The sequence below is a fragment of the Macrobrachium nipponense genome, chromosome 28 (assembly GCF_015104395.2).
Source record: "Macrobrachium nipponense isolate FS-2020 chromosome 28, ASM1510439v2, whole genome shotgun sequence".
NCBI classification, from domain to species: domain Eukaryota; kingdom Metazoa; phylum Arthropoda; class Malacostraca; order Decapoda; family Palaemonidae; genus Macrobrachium; species Macrobrachium nipponense.
The window spans coordinates 21,176,365-21,191,984 of NC_087217.1; the positions used below are offsets into that span (position 1 = coordinate 21,176,365).

Genomic DNA, 15,620 nt, shown 5'->3' on the forward strand with positions numbered 1-15,620 from the left:
TTTGATATTTCACTATTTTCTTTGCATTGTTAAAAGAATTTCGTTTAATGTAGTTTCTAAGTTAATGAGCTTTCTATGTATCTTGTTTTTCTTCGTTTATGTTACTATGAATACCACTTGTAATCGATCTCTTGGATTAATTATCAATTTAAGTATTAAAGTTTCAAAAGCCGCATGTAGAGCTTCAGATGCAGTTCATATTGCGAGTAACTTTCAGCAGAGGAGCACAGCTTCGTCTGGTCTTTTCAGTATACCACTTAAACTCTCTGTTAGCATTCTGCTTATTCTTGGTTTTGATTCTTAAATCTTAACTGAAGTTATTCTTAGGACTAATTAACCATTTCGAAGTTGGTTTTTGGGAGATTTTAACACGTTGTTTTTTTCCCCTTTTCTTCTTCCAGAGGAGGGCCATGACAGTGGAGTCGACGAATCAACACAGGCTAAGGTAAGGCGACTACTGGTGATGGAACGTTTGACTCGAATATTGATATTATTGTTATTATTATTCAGAAGATGAACCGTACTCATATGGAACAAGCCCACCAAAGGGGCCATTGACCTGAGATTCAAGTCTTCAAAGAATATGGTGTTCATTCGAAAGAAGTAACTGTGGGTAAAGGGAAATGCAGAAAGAGGAGATCAGCTATTAGATAAACAGATAAATCAACTAATAGATAAATAAAAACGTAAGTAAATTATTAAAACACAAGGAGAATTGTATTAGGATAGTTACGTATTGCATCTCTGCCTGAACTTCTGAAGTTCCAGTTGCACGAGATCCTCAGAGAGGCTGTTCCACATTCCAACTGTGTGAGGAATGAAAAGACCTCTGAAACTGAGAAGTTCAACACCGAGGCACATTAAATGCATTCTGGTGCTCCTCAGAGAAAAGTCTTAATTACCATTTCATGTTATTACCGTTGTTTCACACTTCGCGCTGACATCATCTTCAGTCTAACTTTCCCTTGATGATGCTCCATATGAAGTATGTGAAACGTCTGTGATTTATAATATATATATATATATATATATATATATATATATATATAATATATATATATATATATATTCCTGGTATCTACCTGCTTGAAGTGTCCTGTCTTCACATAAGTGTTCAGGCTGATCCAGAAACCTATCATGAGCAAATGTACTGATAGCTAGAAGGAAAACGCTGCCTTTGTTAGGGTAACTCTAACAAAATTTTGTATCTGTGAAGTAGATGTTATGTTTACTTTGTAGGAAGGAAGAGCTGCGGTCAGGGGTTGCGTAGATAAGTTTGATTAAGAAAGTTATTATATTCCCCCATTTGTTGCTGGTTGGAAAAACTACCACGAAGACATGAGGTGCTGTTCCTTATGAAGGCCATAAGCTCAGAATAAAGAGCGTTGAGCATTATGTCAGCTCCCGTAGAGGGTAGTGCCACCAGTGCACCTCATGCATTGCACTGTAAGCATTACTTAAGGTTCTTTGCGCCGGTCTTTTTGCCCCTAGCTGCAAGCCCTATCATTCCTTTTACTGTACCTCCGTTCATATTTTCTTTCCTCCATCCTAATTTCCACCCTTCTAACAACTGCTTTATTGTGCAACTGATTTGAGGTTTTCCTCCTGTTACGCCTTTCACACCCTTTTACAGTCAGTTTCCCTTTCGGCGCTGAATGACTTCATAGATCCCAGCGCTTTGCCTTTGACCTAAATTTTATATATATATATGTACATATATATATATATAATATATATATATATATATATATATATATATATATATTATATATATGCTTAAAAAATCACAGTAGATGCACGTGACTTCATAAATAAGCGAATACCACGGGAAATGATAGTCAGGAATCCAAGCGCTTTCGTCTTTATTCAGACATCGTCAGTAGCTCGCTTTCGTCTTTATTCAGACATCGTCAAGGAGCTACTGACGATGTCTGAATAAAGACGAAAGCGCTTGGATTCCTGACTATCATTTCCCGTGGTATTCGCTTATATATATATATATAATATATATATATATATTATATATATATAATAAATATAATAAATTGAAGAAAGGGGAGGGTTGGCCCCCACTCACGAGGTGTCTTGAGAAAGTCGTCCCAAATTCGCGAAAGAAGCAGAAATACGAGAGAGAGGTCCAGGAAAAGGCAAAAAAAATAAAAATAAAAATAATAATAATAAAATGAACGGAGAGGCGAATCCACTGAATTTGCAGTCAAAACTCTCTCTCGGGTCGTGAGCGAAATTTTGGGCCAAAGAAATATCTCGCCCAAGAAAGAAGAAGAAGAAGAAGAAGAAGAAGGAGGAGGAGGAGGAGGAGGAGGAGGAGGAGGAGAAGAAGAAAGAAGAAGAGAAGAAGTAGAAGAAGAAGAAGGAGACGAAGAAGAAGAAAAAATCCCTGAAACATGCACTCGAGAGAGCGAAAGAAGATGCGCGTCGAGAGAGAGAGAGAGAGAGAGAGGAGAGAGAGAGAGAGAGAGAGAGAAAGTGGTGCATGACGATCAATACCGAAGCTTTAACCTGGCCAATTTTGGCCATTCTTAAGGAAGTGTCGCATTTATCGCCGATCGTTATTGTTCATCTTTTGCGCTTCGCTGGAACTTGGTTCTTCGGAGGTGACGTCGACGAGAATAATAAACAGGAAGACGCAAATAAAACTTAACCAAAGACAGATGTTATGCTCTGGCTTCTGCCTGGCCCCGGGGGCGGGGGATGGGGGAAGGGGATTGGGGTCCCGCCAGTCACACCCCCCCGGCCGCGAGTCGCAGACTCGTCGGGTGAAAATAATGAAATTGTTGGTGATCCTGAAATAGGATGAAAAGAATTATTGTGTAAGTGACTGGCCGAGTGGATTTCGAAGTAAATTTTCATTCCAATCAGTTTGCTTGAGAAGAGAGAGAGAGAGAGAGAGACGGGGGGGGGGGGATATCACCAAGGAGAGAAAGATGAGAGGTTTCCAGAGAGAGAGAGAGAGATAGAGGGGTTGAGGAAGGTTTCCAAGAAAGAAGAGGAGATAAAGAGAGAAAGAGAAGCGAGAGCTTCCAGAAAAAGAGAGAGACAGACAGACAGACAGAGGAGAGGAGGATATCGAGAGAAAGTCAAAGATAGAGAGAAATAGAGGAATATTACCAGGGAGAGAAAGAGAGAAGAGGAAGGTTTCTAGAGAGAGAGAGAGAGAGAGAGAGAGAGAGAGAGAGAGAGAGAGAGAGAGAGAGAGAGGAAAGGTCTTCCAGAGAGAGACAGACAGACAAACAGAGGAGAGTTCTTCCATAGAGAGAGAGAGGAAGTTTTCCAAGAAAGAGAGAAAGAGAACGGAGAGCTTCCAGAAAAAGAGAGAGAGAGAGAGAGACTAGGATTTCCAGGAACAGCCGCATCCAAAACATTTATTCTTACGCTGACTAACGTTCATCGTATTGTTATTGCTTACATCTAAGCTAGGAGCTGCATTGTTTCCTTTAGCTCTGCTGGACTGCTTCTCTGTACGTCCTTAAAAAAAAAAAAAAAAAAAAAAAAAACCACGTCATTATGGGAAATTAAAATCCTTGCATAGTGATGTGTTTTGAGTCGAAATGGAGAAAACAGTTAGAACAAGAGTTCATGAAAGCCCTTTCTGGAGTGAGCCACGGAAGAAGCAGTTATGTTATATATATATATATATATATATATAATATATATATATATATATATATATATATATATAATATATATATATATATACTTGAGCAATTAAATTGGGCAGTAAACATCCGTTTACCAATATTTTAAAATATGACATTTGGGAATAAACATAAATTTACTTAAATTTAAGAATTGGATTAGGTAGTAAACATCAGTTTACCATATTTTATGTCATTTGGGGAATAAACATAAATTTACTTAAATTTAAGAAATTAAATTTGGGAGCAAACATAAGTTAACCAATATTTAAGATATGGAATTTAGGGGCAAACATCAATTTAATTAAATTTAAGAAATTAAATTTTGAATAAACATCATTAACTAAATTCAAGAAATTAAATTTGGGAGTAAACATCTGTTTTAACAATATTTTAATATATGGAATTTGGAAATAAACATCAATTTACTTACATTAAAGCAATTAAATTGGACAGTAAACGTCAATTTACTATATTTAAGATATGAAATTTATCCTCCAACTTCTGGAGTATGCTCCAAACTCGACATCATCAGTATTTGTTGAAGATGACCCCCCCCCCCCCTCCCCCCCCCCCCCACCAAGCCCCGCCCGACCCTTTTTGCCTCTGAGAATTCTGGGACGAAGAAAAGTCTGCCATTAGGCTACAGTCTCCCCCAAGTTTTAATGGAATGCTAACAGTTACCTGAGGATCGCCATTTTCAACGGTTTTTAAAGAATTTCAGTGTCCTTTATTTTGAAGGGGGGCCAGGGGGCTCGCTCCCGTTACCTTGCCATAATTTCCTTTAATTAAATTTCTACTGGTGGTACCCACATTTTGCCCTGACTCGATTTAGCGTTTTTTTTTTTTGGGGGGGGGGGGGGGTTGGTGGAGATATATAAGTTCATTCTACTTGGAACTGAGTTTCTCTTGTTATCGTTTCAGTTTCATTCACCCGAATAAACCATCTTAGGGAGCATATTCCTACCATTACCACTTTCTCACCATCCTGAATTACGGGCTGCTCTGTGAGCAAGAGCCCGTGCTGACAAAAGGTCAGCTTAATCAAAAACAACAACAACAAGGGAGCAGGCCTAAGAACCAAATCGTACAGTGATAGAATGTCCACCAATAAACAGCTGAAAGAACGTTTAATCATTAGACAAGCCAATCATGGGAGATACATTATTTATATATATATTCATATTCACTTGGACAGGGCTTGAAAAATGTCGCGAAAGCTCATATTATGCAAGGTCCCACTTGCACGAATGTTTAGCCAAAAGCTATCATTCCCTCCTCCTCCTCCTCCTCCTCCTCCTCCTCCTCCTCCTCACCTTTATGGGGGCCCCGAGGAAGGTTGGTTGTCCAGCGTTTCATAAAGTGAGCAGCAATGCTTGGGCCTCACATAACTGAGTGTGTCTCCTGAGCTATTTCGGTGCCTTCTCTGTCTGGACGTAGCCACCACCCCTCTGACGCTGCCTGATTCCATACTCCCACTTTAATACCCACTGACTGATGATCGCCTTTGTCTGCTGCTGTGTAGTTTTCCATCCCCCCTTCCCTTGTGATCAGGACACTCTTCTTTGTGGAACGGACGGTTCTTATCCCTTCCAAGTGGATCTGCGTCCCCTGCAAGAAGTTGACGGTTTCCTGAGGACCTTGCAGGTTTTCCTTAGCAAATCGGAGGCGTTCTTGAATACTTTCTTTTCAATTTGTGGACCGGATAAAATGCCTTTTATGGACCACAGCATTTAGCCCAGTGGTTCTTAACCTTGGGGGGCGTCAGCAATTTCCAGGGGAGGCGCGAGCGTAGGGAAAAATAAAAAAAATCTCTAATGACATTCATTATTCTCTTAACAAAGGTGAGGAACTGACATTCAGAAGTTTATGGAAAAATGCAAAAGTGTCGCCTTATAACATTACTTTCCTAGAGTCTACCATTCAAGTAACCCCTTCTCTTTCCCATTTTGTTTTCCTTTAAATCTTGTAGGGAATTTTACCCATAGATCCAAGAGGGGGGAGGGGGCCGTGAAAGAAAGGACCAACTCTTATAGGGGGCGTGGCCATAAAAAGGTTAAGAACCACTGGTTTAGACATTCTTGCCGAATGCACTTTCCTTCGGTTACTGTGATCTTTAGTTGTTCTTGCTTCACCCTCATTTCATAGCAGTAATATTATGATTCTGTTGTTTATGGGATTCTAGAAGAAAGGTTCTCGACGGTTTTCCCCACAAGCACTGATATGATTTCGTTATTAAATTACAGTACACTTCGTTCTGAAATGACTAACATGATAATCATCTGGTTAAAACTGTAGTTGTAAATTGTTTATGCAGTTGATCATCAACGTAATCATGTACATAGGGATACTACTAGCGAAACTTTCCCAAGTACCACTAGGAAACCTTCCGCGAACCCTAATTTACATTTTAAATTGTTATATTGCGAGGAAGTATAAGTATTTATCTCTCAATATTTTTCCTGTACTTAGCTTACAGTTTCTCGCGTACGTGAGAATGCAGATATGTTCCACAAGCATTGTCCATTGTTCCTGCAGTCTAATTGAAGCTTTATTTTGGTATAAGGAGGTGAAATGAACAGGGAACAAGGAAAAAATTATATTAAGGAATTAGATCTACGAATTTAGAGATCGAGCATAATTATGTTAGGGACTTGTGCACAATAAAGGCATTGTTATGGACACCAATCTGTTATTACAATGGATTTAGGTAACAATGATCCGGACCTAATTACTCGATATCTTTTGGCATGAATAGAGTTGCCATCCGTAGATCTGTTAGTTCAGTGAATATTTTATCTTTTTAATAATAAAAAAAAGATAAAAGGAGATTTGAATACACTCGTGCGCTCGAGAGAGAGAAAAAATTTATTTCTAGACACCATGAAATTCTTAGGCAGTCGACATTTGTACCTCTTATGCTGCGAGTGACTATTTTCGAATGGTTGTGTAAATGTCAGCCAGCAGAGGTGATCAATGATTATTGATTCCATCCAAGCTAAATGGGAATCATGCTCTCTCTCTCTCTCTCTCTCTCTCTCTCTCTCTCTCTCTCTCTCTCTCTCTCTCTACTCTATATTATATATCTATATATATATATATATATATATATATAATATATATAATATATATATATATATATATATATATATTATATATAATACATATATTATATATATATATATATACATACATACATACATATCTATACAAACATACATATATATCATAAATACACACATGTATATATGTGTTTATTTATATGATATATATTATATGTGTATAAAATATATGTGTATAAATGTTTGTATAGATGTTTAATTTAAGCTTATGTCCCGACCACACGTAAATACTTTATACAATTATGTAATTACAGCATTGCATGTATTGCGTGAAAATTCCGAGCCATGCACGCATCTAGCTTACATTCGAATCAGCTTGGTCAAAATGTCCAGAGATTCAGATCATTCATCTCTCGATGGCCTGTAGCTGCTTTTTAGAAATCTTGGAGGCGTCCTCGATCGAATGTCATCTCTTTCCATTTGATAGTATAGATCCTGTGTTACCAGAGAGAGAGAGGGGGGGAAACCACTCAGATGAAATAATACGTACTTCCCTTTCATAATTCATCCCTCATTTACCCTGGAATTCTCTCAGACTCAGGTGAATGTGGAAGTAGACCAGGATGAATAAAAAATACCCCTTGAAGTGGTGGGTAATATTCATCGTCTCTAGCTTACGGCTTCATAACGGATGAATTAAAAAGGACCTCTGGATAATAAAAGGTGTTTTCGTTAATTGGGGAGTTCCGAGTATATTGGCCCCTCAGGTACCTTGGAACGTGGCCGGGTTGGGGCCGATACGGCCCTGACCTAGATTGACCTATACAAGTTGGTGTTTGGAATTCCGAATAGGGAGAATAATGTAATTTTATTTCTATAGTATATATGTGTGTATCTATATTTATTTATTTATTTATTTATATATCGTTGTTTCTTAAGCAGTCTATAGTTCGACTTGTGGCCGGCTCAGCAGCGTATACCAATTATAATTCCCCTTGGGTGTACTAGGTGTTATTCCCCAGGGGGTGTAGTGAACACGATATTAAGATATATATTTGTGGCTTGAGATTTGCGAGTATGACAAAATTGTATATATATATGTGTGTGTATGTGTTGTGCAGGAAAATACGAATTAACAGCTTCTATCTGCCATTTTTAGCATAAATATGATATTGCATTAAATTATATAATTAAGATAAGCACATTAAAAACAAAATGCGGGAGTTTAGTGATATAAAATCTTGAAAGAACATAAAAGCAGTATTTCGTTACAGTAACAGTCTGATAAAAAAAAATATACATATATTCTGTCTGCATCCATCATTGACGTCATCGTGCTTCCCAATCTTATCCTTACTCAGTCCATATATATTTTTTTTATCCTTTTTACATATGCACGTTTATTCTCCAACAAACCCACCATGAAATGCATGACCTGATATCGAGTGGATCGCAGTGGGCCTGATAACGCTGAAAAGGTTAAGAAACCCGGCTGGTTGAACATTAGAAAAATTCTAAAACGATTTGAAAATGTTTTTCTGGTTGGGCGTAATTGCTATCGAGATGTAGCGAGAAGAAGAAGAGTGCATGGCTAGCTTAGACCCATCTGTTCTCTTTAATAGTTTCATCTCCCTGAGAGAGAGAGAGAGAGAGAGGAGAGAGAGAGAGAGAGAGAGAGAGAGAGAGAGAGAGGGCTGGTGGAGGGGAGGTGAAGTGCTCTTTGGAAGGTTCTGTCAGTTTTGTCACTGTGGTTGACCTAAATCTGTGAGTTGGTCCTTTTTTTTATTTTTTTTTAATTTATTGAAGAATGTCATGTCGTTGATGATTCTCTCACCTAACAGAATAATATTTTCCTTTGAATGACTCTTCATCGAGTTAATTTTGGTGGGTCATCTTATCAGGCCCCATGATGTAACCCATGAGGATGATGGCTTATTTATTTGCGTGGTAGAATTTATATGTTTCTTGTATGCGTGCAGTCTGTGTCATAAATTCTTTCGACAGATATCGACGCAGTGTCGTAAGTGTGTCGGTTCAACGCGGATAATTGTTTATTAGTGTATTGCAAACGTCAGTCATGTTCAGGTAATCCTGGGCAATTATTCCCTCGAAAGATGAAAAGCAAATTGCTCAGTTTCTACGAAGGATTAAATTCGGTTCGCGTCACAATTAGAAGTTGAAGATATCTTGATTTCATGCCGAGTTTCTCGTCGATGTTGAATGTTAGCGTAAGGCTGTCTTTAGAAGATTCAAATGGCGCATGTCTTTAGGAGATTTAAAGGGCGCATGTCTTTAGGAGATTCCAATGGCGCATGTCTTTAGGAGATTCAAAGGATGCATGCGCTCTTGGAAAAATCAAAAGAGGAACTTGACGTTTGGACGAACGTCAATACTTTGAAGGTAAAGTTTGGCCTATAATCATCGTCTGAATGGTGACCTATTAGACTTCGATCATGTTTAAGAGAGTAATGTGTACGTTGTGAAATTTTAGATCTGTTGTCCATATCCCAAAAGAAGTTTATTTTTATTTTTTTAATATTTATTCCACAACTCTTAACGAACTGTAGGTGTAGGGGAAGCGCTAAGTGGCAATAATATTGAGCATCAAATATTATTCAAGATCTACTCAGATAGCAGCTAAGGACAGTCTATTTTAACATAAATCCTCATAGGATATGTCTACATGACTTGAAGGTATGAAATGGTCTTATAGAAAAGTTACTGCTTGATGCAACAAGGCGTGATGCGACCTCCAGCTTACTCGGGACGCGTGCAAGATTTTACCCTCATGCATAAAATGTGAACATTATATTCCTAACTGAAGCAGTCTTCCTAATTAATACTCACTCTTAGTACTACAACAAGGATCAAAGAAAAAGGACACAAATTAAACACGCGCATATATTCTCAGTTATGTTATGAGTGGAAACACAAAATAATCGAACAGGAACACAGCCTAAATTCAATACACCAAATAAAACGGGCTAAAATCTACAGTCAAATAGAGCCTTTTTTCACCTACGAAAATTAAAATTAACACACTATATTTTATTAGAAATAAATTTTCTGTACTGTTTAACATGCACATTATTTATTTTTAAAAATTTTTCATTTTAATAAATAAATCATAAATAACGTGAAACACCTTTTTCAGACCATTTTAGGCTCCTGCATAGAACTTTCCTAACCCCCCCTCCCCCAATAACAATAACAAGAACAAAGTAGTTTGTAGGTTTCCTCCCCGAAGTAAACGAAAAATATCTCTAGTAATGCTTTTGTTAAATGCCTTAGTATGAGTATTTTTTTTTCTTTTTGTCCTGTAAGTGACTCGGTATATTATACCAAGAATAATCTGCCTTTTTCTTTTTCTACCTCCGCGCGTTGTGAAGATATTTCCTCTCTCTCTCTCTCTCTCTCTCTCTCTCTCTCTCTCTCTCTCTCTCTCTCTCTCTCACGCGCGCGCGCGCGCGCGTTCAGTGCTTTAACTTTGGAAAGAATTACCACTTTTATTCTCTTAGGAACAATGTTGCAGATTACTTATTAAAGTGCATCTGCCGGATGAGAAAGTGAAGTCTTTCGTTGCATACTTGCCAGAGAGAAAAAAAAAGCTCTGCTGTTTGCAGTTTATTCTGGAAATTAAAAAAAAAACACTCACATTCTTTCGGCGGGACTTCCTTCGCAAGTAAATGACCTTGATGCTTGTCCACGTGAATGTTCGCTGGTTTTGAATAATAAAAACAACATTAAGAAGAAGAAGAAGAAGAAGAAGGATAATAACAAACCGTATCACGTAAACGAATGCAGCTTGAGTGCCCTGAAAAGGAAAGGATAACGTTAAAGAAAAACATTACCAACGTACATTACGTGGAGTTGAATCCGGACTCGCCTGGTTTACTAGACGATGCTTCCTTCGTCTTTGTATTGTGGTCCTCCTGTCGGGCCTAATTTAACAGTCAGTCCCTCCGCTTTAAGCATACGTAGCTCCGAATGCAAAACTCCGCCTTCTGGGCCTTTACGTGACGGCTAAACCCAGACCCCTTTTCAGCCCAGCATTATTGCTTAGTTGTTTGCAAATCTTATATACTGCAGGTTTTCAATTTGAGGTTCGAGAACCCCCTTGGGTTCACCGGTGGGGTTAGAAAGATTACTTGAGTGGATTTCGACTTAGGGAACGAGTTTCAAGGGGAAAACATGGGAACTTTAGGGGAACAGATAGGGATGGGCTTTAAGGGAAAAAGTCGGGGCTTTATGGGGAACAGATAGAGGCTTTAGGGGAACAGATATGGATGGGCTTTAAGAGGAACAGATGGGGATTTTAGGGGGAACAGATAGGGGCTTTACGGGAACAGATAGGGATGGGCTTTAAGGGAAAAAGTCGGGGCTTTATGGGGAACATATTGGGGCTTTAGGGAACAGATAGGGATGGGCTTAAGAGGAACAGATGGGGATTTTAGGGGAACAGATAGGGATGGGCTTTAAGGGAAAAAATGGGGACTTTATGAGGAACCGATGGGGATTTTGGGGGAACAGATAGGGATGGGCTTTAAGGGGAAAAATGGGGACTTTATGAGGAACAGATAGGGGCTTTAGGGGAACAGATAAGGATGGGCTTTAAGGGGAAAAATGGGGACATTATGAGGAACAGATAGGGGCTTTAGGGGAACAGATAAGGATGGGCTTTAAGAGGAACAGATGGGGATTTTAGGGGAACAGATGGGGATGGGCTTTAAGGGAAAAAATGGGGACTTTATGAGGAACAGATAGGGGCTTTAGGGGAACAGATAAGGATGGGCTTTAAGAGGAACAGATGGGGATTTTAGGGGAACAGATGGGATGGGCTTTAAGGGAAAAAAAAATGGGGGACTTTATGAGGAACAGATAGGGGCTTTAGGGGAACAGATAAGGATGGGCTTTAAGAGGAACAGATGGGGATTTTAGGGGAACAGATAGGGATGGGCTTTAAGGGGAAAAATGGGGACTTTATGGGGAACAGATAGGGGCTTTAGGGGAACAGATAAGGATGGGCTTTAAGAGGAACAGATGGGGATTTTAGGGGAACAGATAGGGATGGGCTTTAAGGGGAAAATGGGGACTTTATGGGAACAGATAGGGGCTTTAGGGGAACAGTAGGATGGGCTTTAAGGGGAAAAATGGGGACTTTATGGGGAAAAAAAAATGGGGACTTTATGAGGAACCGATGGGGATTTTGGGGGAACAGATAGGGATGGGCTTTAAGGGGAAAAATGGGGACTTTATGGGGAACAGATAGGGGCTTTAGGGGAACAGATAAGGATAGGCTTTAAGGGGAAAAATGGGGACTTTATGGGGAACAGATAGGGGCTTTAGGGGAACAGATAAGGATGGGCTTTAAGAGGAACAGATGGGGATTTTAGGGGGAACAGATAGGGCCATTAGGGGAACAGATAGGGATAGGCTTTAAGGGGAAAAATGGGGACTTTGGGGGAATAGATGAGAACTTAAGGGGAAACGGATGGAGTCTTTAGGGAAACAGGTAGTGCTTTAAGAGAAACACATTGGGACTTTGGGGATCATAAATGGGAGCTGTAAGAGGAACATATTGGAACTTTAGGGGGAACAGATACTGGCTTTAGGGGAACACATAGGGTCTTCAAGGAGAACAGATGGGGACTTTTGGGGAATAGACTGGGGACCTACGCATCCCTAGCCTAGCCAGAAGAAAATAAAGCGAGAGGAAGAAAAGATGGACCTCACCGAGAGGGAGATATCGGAAAAATCGAAGTCTAACCTCGGAAAGGTTAATTGATTGATTGATTGGTTTAGTATCGAACCATCTGGCGTCTCAGCGACAAAAATCGTCCGACAGACGTTATTTGAAAAACGAAGCTGGATTGGAGGGACACTTGTCGCAAAATCACCCCTATGTTTCGCAGGGACTGGAAGATGTCTTGGAAGCGTTCCAGTCTGGAAGCCGTAACAAACAGAACTGTCAAAGCTTCAGTGCAGTAGGAATGTAGACCTTCCTCAGCGCCCTACGAGTTTCTTCTTTTTGCCCCGTAAAACTGGTTATAAAGTTTTAATATTAAGTGTGTAAAAGAAAATTTCCAAAGTCCCTCAAAACTTAATCTCTTAACAGAAACTTGACTGAATATCATGACACTGGTATTGGTGTTGATGTATGTTACCTTTTAAGTGGGCTTGTTCCATCCTCCAATGTATCATGTCAAGAAAATGTATCATATTGCACACATTGAATTGTTTTGAAATAATGATGGATTATACCTTACAGTATCTTGTGGTAGAATTACTATATAGACTATATAACACGTCAGTCGCTTTTTAAAATTGAAGTTTTATCTGTGAAAGAGTTTTTAAAAAATTGTAGAAAAATAAATTGTTTGAATGCAGGTTTACAAGATAGGGTTAAATCTTTCTATACTAATAACAGGTTTTTTTATAGTTTACAAGATAAGGTTAAACCTTTTTATACTAACTTAAAAATTTTTATATTGTTTTATAATAGTTTACAAGATAAGGTTAGACCTTTTTATGCTAATGACCATTTTTTTATAGATTTTACATAGTTTACAAGATAAGGTTAGACCTTTTTTTACTAATGAACATTTTTTATATTGATTTTATAATACTTTACAAGATAAGGTTAAGCCTTTTTGGACTAAGTAACATTTGTTTATTGTTTTATAGGACAGGATTAAACCTTTTAGTACTAAGTAACAAATTATTTTTTATAATGGTTTGCATGACAGGGATTAAACCTTTCTATACTCAGTGGATTATGATTTGTGGATTTATGTCAGTCAGAGGTGATAGTAGCCTTAATGTTCCCCATGTTATATCAGCTCCCATAACTTCTAGTCATTGCCACCCATAAATGTGTAGTATGTCGTTGTTCAAAGACGAGTTGATGCTTTGAGACCATAACCTGGCATCTCTGTCGATAAAACTGATGTTTGCAAATTAATCGGAGAACGAGCCACTACAGTAGATTCACATCACCCGTGCATCTGATGCCTAGGCCAGTCCCTTACGACGCTCCTGATTGGCTGTTGATAAGCCAGTCACAGGGCTGGAAACTCTCAGTCTCGAGAGAGAGTTCACATAGGCAGGATGTGTGTTTCACCTCTCCTGTGGGATACTTTTGAAAGACGTATCCCTCAGGAGAGGTGGAACATACATCCTGCTTAAGTGAACTTTCGAGATGGAGACTGAGAGTTTCCAGCCCTGTGATTGGCTTATCAACAGACAATCAGGAGCGTCGTAAGGGACTGGCCTGGGCATCAAATGCACGGTTAATGTGAATTTACAAGTCATCATGTCTTTTCCCCTCGTTTTTGGTGTTTCCCCTCCCCCGTGTAGGTTGAGGTCACGAGCATGGCTATTTCTTCCACTCCAACTACCCTCACCCTTCCGTTGGATGAACTGACCCCGGATGATAAGACGAAACAGGTAACCCCCCTCCCTCCCCCCACCTCACAAGATCCCTACCAGCAAGCGGGCTTGGTCTTATGTTTTCCTGTCTTCACAAAAATCTCGAACGCCACACTGCTCCCCCATCACCCCCCCCCCCCCCGTACACCCCCGTGTTGGATAGCATTCACCAGCCCCCCCAGGCTCCCCTCCCCCGTACACTGCCCCCCCCCCCCCCTCCCCCCCCGAGTAAGCTTTGCTTTCAGATTTCCACGTCTTATTATTGCGTTGCACTTCGGTAGCTCTATTTCGCAGTAGAAGAGTATGCCATGTTTGTGTCTCGTAGAAGGCTTCTGGTCGTGTTCCCCTTCCTTTTAAACCGAATTACTTTGCTTTTCAGCTGAATTACTTTACTGTTAAACCGAATGACTTTATTTTAAACTGAATTACTTTACTTTTGAACTGAATTACTTTAGGAAACCACCAAGCATTGATAAAAAAAAATTATGAAATTTCTCGTATTATTTACATTTCTTGGCATGATGTTTTTTTTTCATTATATCCGATTTCGTCACTGCATTCTTTAGCAATAAGGTTTTAAAATTTCAACCTCTCATATAAGATTTTCAAACCTTCAGAATTTATATAAGATATGCAAGTTTTATTCAGAATAGTTGTTCTAGTCAAATTTTATTTTTGAAAAGCATGTGGGATTTCTAGAACGGATACAATTTTTATTCATTCTTTGAAACTTCATTATGATTATTATGTCAAAGTCAACAGATGCTCTGTAGATGTGAAATCGTGTAATTGCCAAACTTCTTATAAGCTTATTTTTCTTCAGAAAACTTAGAATACATAGAATACATATTTCAAGTTCAAAACCTCATTTTGAAATAAATTTTGTTGGGAATCATCAAATTTTTGCCCTAATATCAAGGGATTTTTGGTATGTAGTATTCTTGCTAGAAGTAATATTGTTTTTTATATCACTTGTGAAATTAATCCCTTAACGTAGCTTTTACTATATATTATTGGTATTTATTATTGTTACCCGCCCCCTCCCCGCCGATGCGTAATTCCGTATCCAGTTATTTGAGGCGGTTTTTTTTAGCACAAGTTCAAAGCACTTGAATATTTTTGGTTTTGTTATTAAATGCAACCTTTTTTGCCAGGTAACTTTAACTGTTGATAAATTAGAGAGCTTGAAACACCTTGTTTTCTTAATATTTTAGCTGTTGATAAACTAGGTAGCTTGAAACACTTAGTTATTTTAATATTTTATCTGTTGATAAATTAGGTAGCTTGAAACACCTTATATTGATATTTTAGCCTTTGATAAATTAGGTAGCTTGAACTATAGCTGTTGATAAGTTAGGTAGCTTGAAACACCTTGATATTTTAATATTTTAGCCTTTGATAAATTAGGTAGCTTGAAACACCTTGATATTATTAATATTTTAGCTGTTGATAAATTAGGTTGCTTGAAGCACCT

At 38.7% G+C, this 15,620-nt stretch overlaps 1 protein-coding gene across 1 annotated transcript in view; it reads left to right on the forward strand.

Annotated features, from left to right (window-relative positions):
* Positions 1-15,620, forward strand: part of LOC135201120 (trichohyalin-like) — an 86,089-nt gene that overhangs the window by 30,003 nt on the left and 40,466 nt on the right. The window contains exons 5-6 of the mRNA XM_064229996.1: positions 402-445; positions 14,075-14,164. Coding sequence (XP_064086066.1) covers positions 402-445; positions 14,075-14,164 — 134 coding nt within the window. The remainder of the gene's footprint in view (positions 1-401; positions 446-14,074; positions 14,165-15,620) is intronic.